The 16,425-nt window shown below is 54.4% G+C and overlaps 2 protein-coding genes across 2 annotated transcripts; both read left to right on the top strand.

Annotated features, from left to right (window-relative positions):
- Positions 1–195: 195 nt before the first annotated feature.
- Mrpl12 (mitochondrial ribosomal protein L12) lies at positions 196–4,778 on the top strand. The gene is made up of 5 exons (XM_052196727.1): positions 196–563; positions 1,074–1,260; positions 1,488–1,574; positions 4,142–4,279; positions 4,414–4,778. Exons 1-5 carry the CDS (start codon positions 211–213, stop codon positions 4,528–4,530), a joined length of 882 nt encoding a protein of 293 aa, XP_052052687.1. The 5' UTR covers positions 196–210; the 3' UTR covers positions 4,531–4,778.
- Positions 4,779–7,980: 3,202 nt separating this feature from the next.
- Slc25a10 (solute carrier family 25 member 10) lies at positions 7,981–15,629 on the top strand. Its single transcript, XM_052196411.1, has 11 exons — positions 7,981–8,206; positions 10,713–10,832; positions 11,168–11,282; positions 11,365–11,413; positions 11,678–11,719; positions 12,777–12,820; positions 13,003–13,073; positions 13,388–13,480; positions 13,737–13,814; positions 14,313–14,369; positions 14,497–15,629. The coding sequence occupies exons 1-11, from the start codon at positions 8,117–8,119 to the stop codon at positions 14,596–14,598; spliced, it is 861 nt and encodes a 286-aa protein (XP_052052371.1). The 5' UTR covers positions 7,981–8,116; the 3' UTR covers positions 14,599–15,629.
- Positions 15,630–16,425: the final 796 nt, after the last annotated feature.

Here is a 16,425-nt window from a genome sequence, read left to right as displayed (position 1 = left end):
TTCCCTTCCTGATAAGCGCGTGCCTAAGTATGCGCTCAAAGCCGAGGTGACTGTTCCCCGAGTGAAAAGCTCTCCACTTGTAAGGATTCCAGGCTTCTAGAACAATGAATCGGGCCCTTCTCTTAGACTTAGAGTACTGGACTCCTTAGGGTGCTAATCTCTTGGACCGCTGATCTAAATTCAAGGGGCTACGCAGCAAGTTCCGTAAGTATGCGGTATGGAGGCACCTACTTCTTCCCCTGGCGAGACAAAGGTCTGCGGGACAGGGTTGTTGGAGAAAGCGCCAATCCAGTACTATTTCCGGGCCCAGACTGCGCCTGCGCGTCGCACCGCCTAGTACGTAACATCAGGAGCCAACCCAGGCTAGAACTACCCTGGGCTCCAAGGCTTGGAGGCCTGGTGGCTAGAGCGGCCGGACCAGCTCGACTCCTCCCGGATAGAGCGTCGCTTCCGCTTAGAGCCGCGTGTGACCTTCCCGCTTGCGGAGCTATGCTGCCGGCGGCGGCTAGCCGCCTGTGGGGGCCGCGGCTTGGACTCGGGGGAGCCGCGCTCCGCCTTGCCAGGTATGGCGGTGGGTCTAGAGCGCCGTTGCCCGGGCGGCGGGCAGAAAGCTGGTTCGGAGGGTCGGGGTGACAGGCGCAACGACTCCTTCCGCGGCCCAGCCTGCGGGGCGTGGAGAGCGCGGCTCGGCCTGGGCGACCTTGGGTGCAGGTACCTTTCGTCCCCAGTTTCCCGCCGCTGAGACCCAACGCTGTGGACGGCAGCATAGCCCAAGCCCGGTGCTCTGGAAGGCTTGGTGCAGCACTGTGCACTCGTCAGGCTGATGCATTTCATTCAGCCAGAAGCCTGCCGTTCTGGGCAGGATTGCAGATATAACCGTAGGATCCTGAAGCTCTTTGGGAAATGTAGGGAAGCTTTTTCAGGTTTCTTTACCCCAACTTGTGGAATCTGCCGTCAGTGGTGGCGGACTGAGCACATGGATCTCGTGCCCTCGAGTCTCCGTGTCTCCCCCTTTTCCCGAGTCTCCCGTGTCTCCCCTTTTCTCGGGTCTAACGGCTGTTTGCATGGCTTAGGCAACAGATACCCGGTGTCTGTGCAGCGCGGCAATTGAGAAGCAGCAGCCACCGAAGGAGTGAAGCACTCGCCGGTGCACCTCTGGATAATGCTCCCAAGGAATATCCCCCCAAGATCCAGCAGCTGGTCCAAGACATTGCCAGTCTTACGCTCCTGGAGATCTCAGACCTCAATGAACTCCTGAAGGTATCAGAAAAGATCGGCGCAGACCAGGACTAAAGACCCCCGCCTTCTATTTGTATTTTTACCAAACAAGGGTCAAAGGTCCCTGTCTCTTCTGGGTGTGTTTTGGGAGTTTGGTAAATTATCGAATGCGCTTTCCTAAGTGGTAGGGACAAACAGGCTGTACCTCCATTAGTAAGTACATTTAGGGTGTGATAAGCAGCCACTGAGACCTCTCCTTTACCCCACAGAAAACACTGAAGATCCAGGATGTCGGCCTCATGCCAGTGGGTGGCATGGTGCCTGGTGCCGTCTCTGCTGCAGCACCACCCTCTGAGGTGAGCCTAGACCACAGGAAGACCCAATTCTGTGTGTCCAGTTAACTGCTAGCCTCTTGTGATTTCTCTTGTTCCTGATTAAGTCTGCAGCAGTAATTATTGTGTCCCCACTGTGGGCTCCCCTACAACAGCTCTGGGAACTTTTCTGCCTAAGGCACTCAAGATCTGTGTTTGTTATTTCCTTTACGTGGTTGTGGGTGTATGTGAGTAGGGGGTCAAAGGTCAGCTTTCAGGAGTTCTCCCCTTCCATGTGGGTTCTGGGGAACAGCCTCGTGTCTGTAAGCTTTCCTTCCACCCTCTGAGCTGCACCGGTGGGAAACAAGTGATCTGAAGAGAGCTCTTAAGTATTATTAAAAGTAGGGAGTCCTTATGAGTCCAAAAACATCATCAATACAGAGATGTTTTGGCAGAGTGCCTGTGTCCCGTGTACTGCACTCATTTGGATTGTCAGGGAATAGAGAAGCAGTTTAAATTGGGCAGAGGCTTGGAATTTGGAGGGTGACCCCCACAATGTGACAGTGTTGAATGAAACTTGAAGGTGTTGAGGAAGAGAAAGCAAGGCATTTCTCAAAGAGCTCTGGCTGGCAGAGGGTTTCCAAGTAGTATTTAACATCTGAGTGGGGGGCGTGGCTGGGCAAGGTGGCACACACCTTTAATCTCAGCACGTGGGAGGCAGGGCACATCTCTGGATTCTCAGCCTTCCCGGACAATGCGGTGAAACCCCGTGTCACATAAGTGCTGCTTAGTTCATGTGTGCCACGTATGTGGGTTCTTAGAGAGGTTGGAAGAGAGAGTAGGGCCTCTAAAGGGCTGGAGTCGAGGCTGCTGTTACCAGCTTGACATGAATGCTGTGAAGTGAACTCAGGTTCCTCTGAACAGTGTGTACTCTTAACTTAGAGGCATTGCTCTAGTCCAGACTGGACTTTCAAGGAAAGGAAAGGGTAGGTTTCCTTTTTTTTTTTTTTTTTTTTTTTTTTTGAGACAGGGTTTCTCTGTATAGCCCTGGCTGTCCTGGAACTCACTCTGTAGACCAGGCTGGCCTCGAACTCAGAAATCCGTCTGCCTCTGCCTCCCAGAGTGCTGGGATTACAGGCATGCGCCACCACCGCCCAGCTGAAAGGGTAGGTTTCATTGCCTAAGATGGAGTGCTTTTGAAGAAGATCCTAACAGTGTCAGGTTGCAGGCCCAATCCAGTTGTGTCCCAGATGGTGGAGCCCAGAGCTGGGCCCACAAGGTCTCTATGCAGTCACCTTGCAAGAATAAGGCTTAAAATAGTTGTCACTATAGCCAAGCCTGGTAGTGTATGATTCAAATCCCAGCATTCAGGAGGCAGGTGAATCTGTTTGAGGCCAGCCTGGTCTATATAGTGAATCCTGGGTCAGCTGTCATGCCCACCATGCAAAGAGACCTGTCTCAACCCCTCCCATCCCACTCCAAAAAATAAAGCCTGTCTGTTGTTGTTACAGGTCATGTTGACTGAGGATGAGATAGCTCCGATGTTTCTATAACTATTTATTATCTGCAAAGCATCTGTCACTCTCCCTGCCTAAGTTCAGTTGCTTGTTACTTGTGTGGTGTGTGTGTGTGTGTGTGTGTGTTTGTGTTTTCATTCACGTGGAAGCCTCCTGGGTTTAAACACCACTTTCCTTATTTTCAGACATGTTCTTTCCCCTGACCTGGAATTTGTTGATAAGGCTGACTGGGAACCGGTGGGCCCTTGGGGTCCCCTGTCCTCCTTGTCAGTGCTTCTGTGCCTCATTTCTTTTTCATGGGCTCCAGGGATCCACTTCAGATCCTCAAACTTGTAAGACAAACACTTCGTGAACATCTGCCCAGAAATTACAGGGGTTTTTTGTTTTTTGTTGTTCTTGTTGTGGGTTTTTTTTGTTTGTTTTTGTTTTTTTGTTTTTTTTTGTTTTTTTTTTTCTGGTTTTTTGAGACAGGTTTTCTCTGTGTAGCTCTGGCTGTCCTGGAGCTCACTCTGTAGACCAGGCTGGCCTCAAACTCAGAAATCCGCCTGCCTCTGCCTCCCAAGTGCTGGGATTACAGGCGTGCGCCACCACTGCCCGGTTTTTTTACAGTTTTTAAGAGATGTACAATGAGAGTTGGTCAGTGGTCGCGTATGTCTTTAATTCTAGTACTTGGGAGGCAGAGGCAGGCGGATTTCTGAGTTGGAGGGTAGCCTTGGCTACATAGAAACCCTGTCTCAAAAAAACAAAAGTTGAGGGGGTGGGTAAAATGAGCCTGTCAGTGGTGGACACACCTTTAATCCTAGCACTCTGGAGGCAGAAGCAGGGAGATCTGAGTTGAGGCCAGCCTGGTCTACAGAACAAGTTCCAGGATGTCCAGGGCTACACAGAGGAGGCTCTGTCTCAAATTCCAAAAGCACACAGCAGTGGGGTTAGGGCAGGAGTAGTAAAGGGAGGGACAGAGAATGTTTTGTTCAGGGTGTGGTCCTGTGAATGATCTCGTGCAGAATAAAGCTCCGCTTATGTCTGGATCTGTGCAGGCCCTGGTGGGGCATACTGCCCCGTCCTTCCTCGCCTTATCTTTGTTTCCACCCCAAGGCGGCTGAGGAAGAAGACATCCCCAAACCGAAAGAACGGACGCACTTCACCGTCCGCCTGACAGAAGCGAAGCCCGTGGACAAAGTGAAACTGATCAAGGAGATCAAGAACTACGTCCAGGGCATAAACCTCGTCCAGGTGGGACCCTGGTCCTTGGCGCTGTCCCCATGCCCTGTCCGGGGTGGGGTGGGGGGCTGAAGGCGGCTCCTCCTGCTCGGGCACATGTGTGACAGCTCTGAGTACTCCAAGTTTCTGACTGCTGTCTTTTTTAGGCCAAGAAGCTGGTGGAGTCCCTGCCCCAGGAAATCAAAGCTAACGTTGCCAAAGCTGAGGCAGAGAAGATCAAAGCGGCCTTGGAGGCCGTGGGCGGCACTGTGGTTCTGGAGTGAAACACGGTTATGAGGACTTTCGGACTAGATCCCTGGGACCCGGGCAAAGCCTGCTCATCCCGCTTCACTCCCAGGCGGTGCCTTGGGAGGAACAGCTACTGACGCGAGTGACCGAGGTCTCCTGAGAGAGGGACAGGATGGACCTACTGTGATGGGGTGGGGCAGCACTCTGAAGAGATTGCCTTGGGAACTTACCAAGTGAACACAGCCTCTGATGGCTACTGAGAAAATATACTATTCAGGCTGGGTGTGTTGAGTGAGTGGTGTGTGCCCAGGGCTGGTAGTTAAAAAGGACCACTTAGAGGCCTGTGTGTGTTCCCAACCTTGCCCGGGCTCTTTGCCCCTGCTGTGCCTCCCTGTCAGGCTTGCTTGGGGTCTGCAGCCATATATCTGATCCATTGTTTGCGGGAGAGGCTATCCTCAGGTACCCCATAATAGGCTGTCTCCACCCAGACATAGCACAGTGTGGAGCTGTGTTTAAGGGAGGACTTGTGTCTTGATGTTGGATGGGGAATTTCCATTTAGATATTTGGAGGGGTTGTGTTCCTTTGTTTAAAAGGGGGAGGGTTTATGTAGCTCTGGCTGTCCTGGAACTTGATTTGTAGGCCAAGCTGGCTTTGAACCAGGATCTACCTATTTCTGCCTCCTGTGTGTCAACGCTGCCCAACATAGACTTGGAGTTTTAAAAGTAACAGTGTAATACTGGCCTAACCTACCCAGACAGTCTTGTCTCCGGCATAGCCCCAGCCAGGGTGGGTAGAGACAGAGTGGTTAACTCTTAATACCCAAGGTCCATCTAAGCACACTTATAAGATGGAGTTCTGGTGAGCCCAGAGTTGGGGCAGGGTAGCAGAAGAGGCTCGTGCATGCAGGTCTTGGAAGACCCCTACCAAGCCTGGGTGGGGTCGATCCCGAGGTGGAGCGGAGGGTAGGGTTTTTTGTTCCTAGAGCTCTGAGACTAGCCTAGGAGAGCAACTGTGTCTTCAGCTGGCTGAACCAAAGCCCAAATGCTCTGCTGTGTCTGCACAGAAGGCAGCCTCTGGCATTGGTACTGAATCTTGCAGTTCATCTAAGAGACCAGAAGAGGGCAGTGTGGTCCTGTGATTGGCAGCCCCACCCAGCTCTGAGCCAGTCCACTCACTGAACTACTGGACTCTGCCTTGGGGATTGCTAACAGCCACACTGTTGTGGTTAATGATTGTCTAGCAGCATGTTGTGGCTGTCTCCACAAAGGTGGCTACCAGGAGGCCTAGGTATGGCCTGGCAGACCCTGCTGCCATCTGGGGTAGGTGAATGAGCTCAAGGAATCCCAGATTGGACCTGTCCTGTGCCCTGAAAAGTTCCTGTCTGCTCTGAGTGCCATCTCGGCCTGGGCCAGTCTGATCAATGCTGGGGTGAGACCAGGCCCTGTTTTCTGAGCTTGAGGACAGAGGTAAAAGGTGGGGCGTGACCCTTGCCTTCTTGGCCGAGAAGCTCACTCCAGTGATTCTGGACCATGCTCTTAGAGACCTGAAGGCAGCTGCAGATCCCAGTGTGTGGCTGTGCTAGTTGGTTGTAAAACCCTTCCCGGTGTATGCAAGCTCTGAGCACGCGCCTTCCCCAGCGCTGCAAAGCAAGAAACCTCCCTGACGAACTCGGGCCCTTGGTGTCTCTGGCCATCCAGCCTTTCTGACCTGTTAACACATTACATGCCTAGAACATGTATGTTCAAGCTTTGCCTTCCCAACAGTTTGAGGCCAATCTGAGAAGTACATGCCTATTTGATCCTGATAAAACAAATCCTTAGCTCCTGGCCTACATTTTACGGTTGGGGCTTGTCCCTGCTCTGTACCTTGTAAGCTCTCTCCCATGGACTGAGGTCTTCTGCCCAGTAATGGTCTCCAGCTCTCTCAAAGAAGGATAGACTGCATATATATATACATCTGTAGCCTGGTCACCTCCATTCTGATAACGTGATTATACTGCTACTGGATTTGAACCAAAAGAGACTATTCAGTGGAACTGTTCTGTGCTGTGTGAGAATTAAGCCTACGCTAACCATTGGTCCCATAGCTCGTGGTTCTTACCTGTAGCTGTGAAGGTGCCTCCAGTGTTTTATATACAAAAGCAATGTCTTGCTGAACAACCCAGGCCTCCTCTAGCTTACGCCCTCTGCTGTGCCCAGCAGTTTATGTCTAGCACTTCTCAGATTGTGGGTAGGGCTGGTCTGTATGGGGAAGACCAAATGGTGCCCCTGGCCTCACACCAACCGAGCAGTCAGCTGTTCATTTCCCCCACCCCACAGTGGCCCAGCTAAGTTGCCAGATGTTGCTACCTGGAGACCTGCCTAGACCTAAGGTATACATGTTGCCTCTACTTGTAGGAAAGGAATGGACCCAGTGTGGGAAGAGCCCTCCCCCGCCCCCTTTGTTATAGGCTTCTTCTTTTGTAGGGTGCTCTTGGGCCTGGAGAGAAATGCCAAGACAGCACAGCCCCAAGTGAAGTGTCAGGAGATCTTGCATTGTGCAAGATAAGCATATGGGCATGGAGGGCATCTAGAGCTCTAGACGACATCATGCCTCATACCTCCCTCACTGTTACAAAGTTGGGCACTGGTTGGCAGGCCTGGATGCTCCTAGAGCTGTGTTCAGCAGGGGTCATCGGGGCCTGGAGCTATTTGCCCGCTGTAAGAAAGCTTTCTCTTTTGCATCAGAAAGCTATTGAGCCAGAGCTGTAGGACACATGTTTTTCTCATTCATGTGGCCAGACTTAAAGCAGCCTTGGGATTCGGAATTCACCTTGGCTAGCAGGTGCACACTCAGACTATGTGGATTTCTTTGCCCATTATGGGGAGGTAGAGATGGGCTTCTGACACCAGGCAGATTGGAGCCGCCTCCTAGGACCTTGAGCCAGTAACCATGAATTCACAGCCCAGAGCCCTCTCCATGGTGTCTGCCTAGGGCTGTATCCACAGCAAGGCTTGGGCTGAGTTGCACTTGGCAGGGACTCGCTGGGTGTAGGCTTGGGGGAGGAACACTGCTACTCTTTACTAAGAGCCTTTTGTCCCTGATTTCTATTTAATTTGCAAACTGGCCTCAAGAAGGCTTCCATCCCCCTCTACATCTGGGCGGGGGCTGTGCTCTCAAGGGGGATGGGGGACTGAGGTCCACTGCTGCAGCACGTGTCCTTCGCCTGGGTAACACACGAAGTCAGCACCAGGGCAGGGCGTAAGTTCAGGCTAGGGCCAGAGGGTGCTGGTAGCAAAGTAGCCTCCCGATAAGTTGACAGTGGCAGAGCGCCTTCGAAACTGAGTCCAAAGCCATAATCTGGGGGTGGCTATGGGCCAGCTCCCGCGGTTTCACGGTAGGCTCCAGTGGATCCTACCATCTCGGCTCCTCGCTGCGGCCACTTTAAGACCAGAGGCGGAGTCTCCCAAGGCCGGAGTCCGGCAGCGGGCGGAGTCTATAGGCTCCGCCCCTGGGGCCGCGCGGGCGCATTGGCTGCACCGGGCGCGGGCGCTCGGTAGCACTTTGAACCGGGCGTCAAGCGGCTGGAACCGGAGTTGTGGTGTTCACCCGGGTCGGACCAGGTCACTGCTGCTCTGGCCATGGCCGAGGCACGCACGTCTCGCTGGTACTTTGGGGGACTGGCTTCCTGCGGAGCCGCCTGCTGCACGCACCCGCTAGACCTGCTCAAGGTGAGGCTGAGTTTCAAGGCCGGGCGCGCGCACGCGTGATCCCTAGGCGTTGGGGACCATCCCGGGCCTGGCGCCTACTGCGGCCGCCGCTTGACTGCGCACCCGGTAATTACCGCCGGAGACGCCCACGCCGGCCTGAGCCCCGCTGCCCCGCTCTGCGCCGCTGGCCTCGGGCCTGCGAGAGCCACTGCGCTTACTTCCCCGTGGGCAGCGGTGGAAAATCCCCGGGGACCCTCTGCCGCTGGCGTCCGCAAGTGACAGACAGCTATGCCTCAGAGGGGACATCCCGCTCCCCAGCTTACCTGCTAGTCCCTCCCCCCACCCCAGTCATAACAGATGGCTGCCCAGCTTCGGCTCTGTGCTGTAATACTTAGGTGAACTCTGTCACTCTGAGCCATCCCTCGGCCACAAACACTCGTCAACTCTGGTCAAAGCTGTGCGTGTGCACAGGTGCTGAGACCCAAAGACCAGCCTGGTCGCTGCACCCCAGAGCACTCCCACGGCTGGGTGCTTAGCACCACCTACTGTGGGGACTGGAAATGAAGGCAATGGGTTAGGTGGTGGTGTGACCTCGGTCATCATCGGCTTCCGCTGCTTTGGTTGCTATATCGGGATCGGCACCATCCTAAGTGAGCCAGGAGACCCTGCATTCCTAGGGTTCTGGCCAATAAGATTGGACGTCTCTCCGCAAGAAACAAATAAGACATGTGGTTTTGTGGGGTTTTGTTTTGTGTGTGTGTGTGTGTGTGTGTGTGTGTGTGTGTGTGTGTTTGCTTTAAAAATATATGCTTACAGGACAAACTGAGACAGCTCTCTTCCTGTTCCCCAGGGGTATTCTTGGGGAATTTTTTCCTGATTCTGACTTATCGCAGAGAACAAAGAACTTACCCACTCTGCCCAAGGAGCTCTAACTGCTACTTCAGCCTGTGGATGAGCATTCACACTGGCCACCACCTCCCTTCATCACACACACACACACACACACACACAAGGGATCCGTCCCTGAGAGCTGAGCTGGAGATTTAGCCTCAGGCAGTTTCTGCTGCCTCAAGCTCCTGGGCTGGCCTCTGTCTCCTCTCCAGGACTGAATTCCTAAGAAGGCAATAGCTGTTCTTTCTTTGTTATTTATTTGTAGCCCAGGCTTACCTTGAACACATTAGACAGCTAAAGCTGGCTTTGAACTCCTTTGTCTTTCTTGTGCAGGGATTTCAGGCATGCATCCTAAGAATACTGGCCATTGGGTACACTGGACACTGAAACCTCAGTTTTCTGGAGAGTAGTATTCACAGGTCCAGCCCCTGGGCATTGCCTCTGGCAGGTATTATAACAGGAAGAGGAAGGTACTGATTGTTCTGGGAGGCACGTCTTTATGGTATTTTCCTTTACTGAATGTATCTGCAGCTGTCTCCATCATGGGGGTCAGGCTAGATGACTAACCCAGCCTTGGAGCCTGGAGACCCACCCACCTCATTCCCAGTCCTTTTCAGTGTTGACAGACTGTGACAGAGAAGTCCCAGGTGGTTGTCAATTGTCCAAGTTCTCTCCCAGTTTCACTGCTTCTCAGCCCCACCCCCACCTGGAGGACCAAGAAAGGCTGCAGAGGATGCTTGACCATTGTTGGTCCCGCGCCAGTGACAGTGGGCAGTGCTCAGCCACAGAAGTCAGCAGTCAGGGTATCCCAGTGAAGACTGCTCAGAGACCACTTGAAAACTTGTATGGATTTTGTTTTAATAAGACAGCATCTTACTGCACCTCTAGCTGACCTCAAACTGATGATCCTCCTCCTGCCTCAGTCACCTGAGTATTAGGAGCACTTGCCTGAGCAACTCTGTCAACTTTGAAATCGTGTTTGGAGTTTGCTTGGTGTGTCCACATTGCCTGGTCCTCACATGCACAGGAGCCTGTTAGCCGTACAGTCACTGTCCCTTGGGTGGGCCTTCACCCTCTGTCCCTCTTGGTCTGCATACAACTGGAGGATGACAGCCCTGTGGCTGAGCACGAGGTCCCCTCTGTCCTCACCGCATTACTCTTTCCCTGTCGTTCTTTCTGCATGAATGTGACCGTGCTTGTGGGGCACATTTGGCTGTGGACAGGGCTCTTTGGAATCAGTAGCAGGACCGACCCAAGAATGGTCAGGGCCAAAGATCCTGAGCTGACTTCAGGCCGCCAGGGCAGGAGTAAGAGTGAGCCTAGGCCTTGAGGGCCACAACTGTCACTACCGTAGAGGGACCACTTACAGGCCGGGGACTAGGCACACCCCACCAGCCTTAGGCCAGTAGGAACTTCTCTGCTGCCCTACCTGGGTTTCCTCCCCGTAGGTAGGGATGCTGAGAGCACCGGGCCCACAGGATCCAGACCTGGGAATAATGGATCCTGGCAGTCACCCAGGAGAGCGTGCATGGAGGCCCAGGCAGCTGGCTCATTGCAACCTTGTTTCTCCCTGCATGAAGCTAGGGCAGAGCTCTGCTCTGCCTGGACGTGACACACCCTCCCTGCCTATGCACAGGTGCACCTCCAGACCCAACAGGAGGTGAAGCTTCGGATGACTGGAATGGCGCTGCGGGTGGTGCGGACTGACGGCTTCCTGGCGCTCTACAATGGCCTGAGTGCTTCATTGTGCAGGCAGGTGAGTGCATGCGTCTTGGTTCTCTGACAGGATTCTTCTGCGAATAAAAAGTTTTCTCTCATGTTGACATCAGCTTCCTAGGTCTCGGAACCAGCCTCTGGGTGCCGGTTCTGGGGCTCGGTCCTCTGGCGGAGCCTTGGGGAGCTTCAGCGACTTCTCTTCCTCCTTCAGATTTATGACAGATGAGGCATGGGGTGGGTGTGCGGCAGGAGCCTGCCTTCCAGTCTCAGAAGGGAAAACCGAGGCTGAGAACAATCGGGAACAGCTCCTCTGGGTTTGTGACTTGGCTTGGCTGCTTACAAGGCTTTAGAATGGGCACTGCACCCCCTCCCCAGATGACCTACTCTCTGACCCGGTTTGCTATCTACGAGACCATGCGGGACTACATGACCAAGGACAGCCAGGGGCCTCTCCCCTTCTACAGCAAGGTGTTGCTGGGCGGCATCAGTGGTGAGCACTGGGTGGTCAGGGCAAGGGCCGGGCGAGGCCCAGGACACTGGAGCCATCAGCCCTGACATTTCTATCACTGCAGGTTTAACTGGAGGCTTCGTGGGAACCCCCGCAGATCTGGTCAACGTCAGGTTTGTGTGCACCTCCCATCCCCCAAGGTCAAGGGCTTTCCTGTTCCCAAGCAGGCAAACATTTGCCCGGAATACGCTCCGCAGTACGCTCAGCCTGGGGCAAGCCACTCAGACGCCAAGCCTGGGTTTAACCAAGTCCCAGGATCCTTCCCTGAAGTTGGGTAGGCAGTCAACACTATAACCCCAGGCAGTGAGCTGCCCTGGGGCCCGGGAGCTAATGTCTATCCAGCGGACCATCGATGCCTGCCTGTCTTACTGTTTCAGGATGCAGAATGACGTGAAACTGCCCCTGAGCCAGCGACGCAAGTGAGTGGGGGTTGGCCTTGACTGGGTGGGGTAGAGGTGGGAGGCCAGGCCGGAGAGGACACCCCCACCACCATCCCCACACAGGTCTGCGGTCACATACCCAGGACTCCCCGGCTTGCTCATGGTCATGGAACAGGAAGCAGGTGGCTTTACCACACACAGTCACCCTGGGGTCACTAAGGCCTTTGCCTGGCCCCTAAGACCTTTCTGTTCTTTCCTGTGGGAAGAATCTCTCTAAACAGAGTTAGTCCCACACCAGCCTGCTGGAACCTGCTGACACCAGGACTGTCACATAGGGTTGGGCCTCTTTGTAGCTGAGGATAGCCCTAGTCAGGTATCTATGAGTGCAGGGGCACCCAAGCCTCAGAGCCCGTGAGGTAGGTAAGGCACATGAGCAAAGGGCTCACAGCCAAGAGGCCTGAGGTAGGAAGGCCTTCCTTTTCTGCTCCAGGCTAGCCCCAGGCACAGCATGGGACTTCAAGGTCAGCGTCTTCTGCTGTGGCCCCTCGCCCTCCCTGGCAGTGTCTAGTGTCCCTCCTTCTCGCAGTCTGCACTCTCTCACCTTCCCTTCACCCGTGGGGATCCAGGTTGTCTCTAGAGTTGTTTCCCCTTTTCCTCAGGCTCTCCTTGGACCATAATCCTCCTGGTTTGTCCTCTGCAAAACTTGGCTGGTCCATTTCTAGTTTGTCTCTTTCTTTCTTTCTTTCTTTCTTTCTTTCTTTCTTTCTTTCTTTCTTTCTTTCTTTCTTCTCTCTCTCTCTCTCTCTCTCTCTCTCTCTCTCTCTCTCTTTCTTTCTCTTTCTTTTTCCCCTGTCTCCCCCTTCCTCTCTCTCTTTTCACTTTCTAATTTCTTATTTTTATTTAATTTTGGGATAGGGTCTCATTCTGTAGCACAGGCTGGCCTTGAACTCTTACTCTAAGGTGCCCCATTGACTCCAATGCTGTTAAAAGAGCTGTGTGACCCACAGTGGGGTGTGGCTTGTCCTGGGGTCTAAGGCATACCTTGCAGAACAGAGGGACGTGGTGAACCTCTCTGGTCTGCCTTTGTCACCAACAGCTACTCTCATGCCCTGGATGGTCTGTACCGTGTGGCCCGTGAAGGTGAGGGGGGGGAATTTCACATCACTGTACATGTGTATGAATTTGGGTACATATTTACATGTGTGAGCTGGTGGGCTTGGGGTGGAAAAGCAGCCTGCGGAAACAGGCAGGGTGGGCAGTGAAGGGCAGTGCTGGGGTGGCCTAAGGTCCAGGCTGATGTCACCTGTCACTTCCTCCTACAGAAGGCCTGAAGAAGCTATTCTCGGGAGCAACCATGGCATCCAGCCGTGGGGCCCTTGTCACTGTGGGCCAGGTAGGGGTCCTGTGAAAACGGGGCATATGGACAACACGTGTGACCTCTGGACTCTATCCTCGGGGATTACAGCAAAGCACTGAGCACTGGGAACCTTGGGGACATTGGTGCTGTCTCGGAAGAGGGTGGGCACAGGTGGGGTCGGCGGCAGCCTGCATCTGAGTTTGAGGCAGATCGTCACCGGCATGTCCAGGTGTGGTGATGCGGGTGACAGCAAGTGCTCACTTACTGTCAAATGTTGTCATGTGGACCCTGTCTACTCTCCCTGGTTTGGGGGTTTCTTCAGCCATAACTGTCCCCATTCCTACGTGCAGCTGTCCTGCTATGACCAGGCCAAGCAGCTGGTCCTCAACACTGGGTACCTGCGTGACAACATTTTCACCCACTTTGTCTCCAGTTTCATTGCTGTAAGTGCCCTGCGCGGGGGTGGGGGCAGGGGTGGAGCGTGGATTCAAGGAGCATGTGGCGGGGGCCTGATGCAGCCTCTCTTTAGCCACATCTGGGGATCAAGTTCACAAGTTAGCCTAGGCCAAGATAATTCCTGTGTCACCTCTCAGGAGATTCAGGAATGGAGAGAAGGGCTCTTGTAAGGTGGCCCATGGATGGGCATGAGTGAGGGCTGGAGAGAGTGCCCAGGGAACCTCTGACAAATTACCTCCCCAGGGTGGATGTGCCACATTTCTGTGCCAGCCCCTGGATGTGCTGAAGACTCGACTGATGAACTCCAAGGGCGAGTATCAGGTGAAGACTGGGTTTCACGCTCCAGGGCTGGGTGGGTTCCCGCCATCTATAGCTTGGGGGCCTCCTCATTCTCAGCCCTGTGGTCTTTCTTCTCCTAGAGACAGGTATGTTCCTCACTGGAGCACGGGAGCCCAGAGACAAGGCAGTTGTCCCCTGTTCCTTTCTAGTTGCTCAACTCTGGGTAGCACTTGCCTGGGGGTGGGGCTGTACTTTTCCAAGGCCTTGGCCTTGGTTTTTACGGAGGAAGCTGTTCACACAATCTGTAGAATCTATCTGGCCAGTGTGTGAGAGCCAGTCTGGTTGGCTTTCTCAGCAGTCCACCAACGTGGCCGGCCGAGGTGGCTCTTCTGTCTCTAATACCACAGTCTGACCTGCTTTCAGTTCAGGCTCCTACCATGTCCCTGGGAACGCTTAAAGCTACCTGGCCCTCCTGTGCCCGGAGGGTTCATCTGTGCCTTTGTGTGAGAAGCCGCCTGCATCCTTTACTGTTTTTTGCAGGGCGTTTTCCACTGTGCCATGGAGACAGCAAAGCTTGGACCACAGGCCTTTTATAAGGTATGCTGGGACTGTGGGGACGGTGGGCAGGGGCGGGGCCGTGGGGATGGTGGGCAGTGGGAGAGCAGCTGGGCTAGGGTTTCCCTTCCCTGGGCCTGACGTCTCTTCCTCTGCTGTCTCCACCCAGGGTTTCTTCCCTGCGGGCATCCGTCTCGTCCCCCACACTGTGCTCACGTTCCTGTTCCTGGAGCAGCTACGGAAGCATTTTGGCATCAAAACGTCAACCTGACATCTTCAGGGCCACCTGGGCCATGCTCGGTCGCTGTGCTGAGCTCATGGAGAGTGGGAAGGGCGTGGGCTCTCCTCCTCCTTGGCCTGGGCCCATGCTGTTCACCAGCAGGTTCCTGTTCTTCCCAGCCTTGGGCTGCTGGCTATGCCTTCTGACCCTGCCTTGGCCTCACCGAAGTGGCACCTCTGCCCTCCTTGCTCCCAGGCTGTCCCCATTGGGTCGCCCTGTCTTCCCACTCAATGATTCATGCAGAAGAGGTGTGGCCCGGCTGGTGTCACTGTCTCCACCTCCCTGGCTGCTACCCTGCCCTGCCTGGCAAGCCCGATGAAGCTGAGTACACTTCCTGCTCCCGCTGGCCATGTGTACACAGAGCCGCTTCCGCGCAGGACTCGGGTAGCCTGGCAGGGTGCAACCTGTCGCAGCTTCCGCTTACCAAATGACTAGAGCACGCATGCACGCAGGCACTTTTGTCACAAGGGGGACCACCGTGCCGTGTTCTGGAAGATAGTGCCTTCAGGAAAGGGAGCAGGTGGGCAGCGCAGATCACCAGCAAATGCCACGACTGTGGAGTCCAGAGAAAGTGCCTGGGGTTCCCACACGTACCTCCTGTGTGCAGCCTTGGCTGCTTTCATGGTCAGTTTTGCTCTGAGCCCTCCTCAGCAGCTACTGCCACCATCAGGATCTGGCCGTGTCCCTCACACACCTGTGCCCTCCCTTGCCTGGCTTCCCCAGGGCCGGGGAACATGCTGTCAGAGCTAGGACTATGATGGATTTATCAAACGTGCCCTCTCAGGACCTGGCTTCCAGTGTGGCAGGGGTCACCGTCTCTCGGGCTTAAAGCAGCCCGTTTTCCCTCAGATGGGTTTGTGCATCCACATGAGGTTGGGCCCTGTGCCCACACAGTCCCCTCAACACCATGCCCTCACCCAGGACATAGCAATGGGCCCAGGGGCACTGCCTGCACCTCTCTTCAGGATCTAATAAAGCCAGTGGCCTGGGAGGCTCCTGTCTCCCTGCACACTCCTCACCCACCGGGGCTGGCAGTTCTTTGAGCTCATTCACTGCCGAGGACAATGCTGTCACTTTTGTAGCCACTAGATCAGGACCACCTCACAGGGCAGGGCCTGTGGGAAGCATTCTTAGACGACTGTGGGCAGGAGGAAGGGGAAATACCAACAGTAGCAGGTCTCCAGAGCCAGTCCCATGCAGTTGGCCGCTGGCGAGCATGGAAGAGCCGAGGATGCCCTGGGGTCTGTGGTGAATGCAGACAGACTGAGATGCCCAGGCTGTGACAGCTGTACTGGCTTCAGCTGGGCCTAAGAGTATTCCAAGTGTGTAAGCAGAAACAGGATGTCCACTAGGGCTACCAGGACCACAGCTCTGAATACAACTGATGCTTGGGTCAGAAAAAACCCAGGGTACTTGAGCCACAGCCCAGGTACTGTCATGTCACATGGTTCCATGGACATTCCTGAAGACACCAAGTTTGCCAAGACTAGAGTGTGATTTGTTACATGTGGAAAATAATGTAGGGAAGTCTAATGGTGCATATCACTCCCCAGAATCCCCAGTAACTAGACCATGTGGGTTTAGTCTCTAGTGTTGGGTCAAACCCTAGGCTCTACACCTGGTAAACACTGGCAGCCACATCCTGGCCTCCTGTGTGACATTCTGCCTCTGCCTTCCCATTACTAAGAGTGGACTAGCTCCTCACCTCCATAGCAAGTTCTAGGCTAGCCAAGGCCGCACTGTGTGGAGCTTCAGTGGACTGCCCTTGCACACAAACATTGTCTCAAGAAAACAGAAGTTTGTTCTGTGTGTGGTGGC

The sequence above is a fragment of the Apodemus sylvaticus genome, chromosome 10 (assembly GCF_947179515.1).
Source record: "Apodemus sylvaticus chromosome 10, mApoSyl1.1, whole genome shotgun sequence".
NCBI lineage: Eukaryota > Metazoa > Chordata > Mammalia > Rodentia > Muridae > Apodemus > Apodemus sylvaticus.
Note: the sequence above shows the minus strand (reverse complement) of the source record. Positions and strands in the feature narration are given on the sequence as shown.

Coding starts and splice junctions, on each gene's coding strand:
- Slc25a10 (XM_052196411.1), top strand. CDS start 8,117: ATGGCCGAGGCACGCACGTCTCGCTGGTACTTTGGGGGACTGGCTTCC. Junction 10,833..11,167: donor GTGCTTCATTGTGCAGGCAG/GTGAGTGCATGC, acceptor CCCCCTCCCCAG/ATGACCTACTCTCTGACCCG. Junction 13,074..13,387: donor CCCTTGTCACTGTGGGCCAG/GTAGGGGTCCTG, acceptor TCCTACGTGCAG/CTGTCCTGCTATGACCAGGC.
- Mrpl12 (XM_052196727.1), top strand. CDS start 211: ATGCGGTATGGAGGCACCTACTTCTTCCCCTGGCGAGACAAAGGTCTG. Junction 564..1,073: donor GCCGCGCTCCGCCTTGCCAG/GTATGGCGGTGG, acceptor TGCATGGCTTAG/GCAACAGATACCCGGTGTCT. Junction 1,575..4,141: donor CTGCAGCACCACCCTCTGAG/GTGAGCCTAGAC, acceptor TTCCACCCCAAG/GCGGCTGAGGAAGAAGACAT.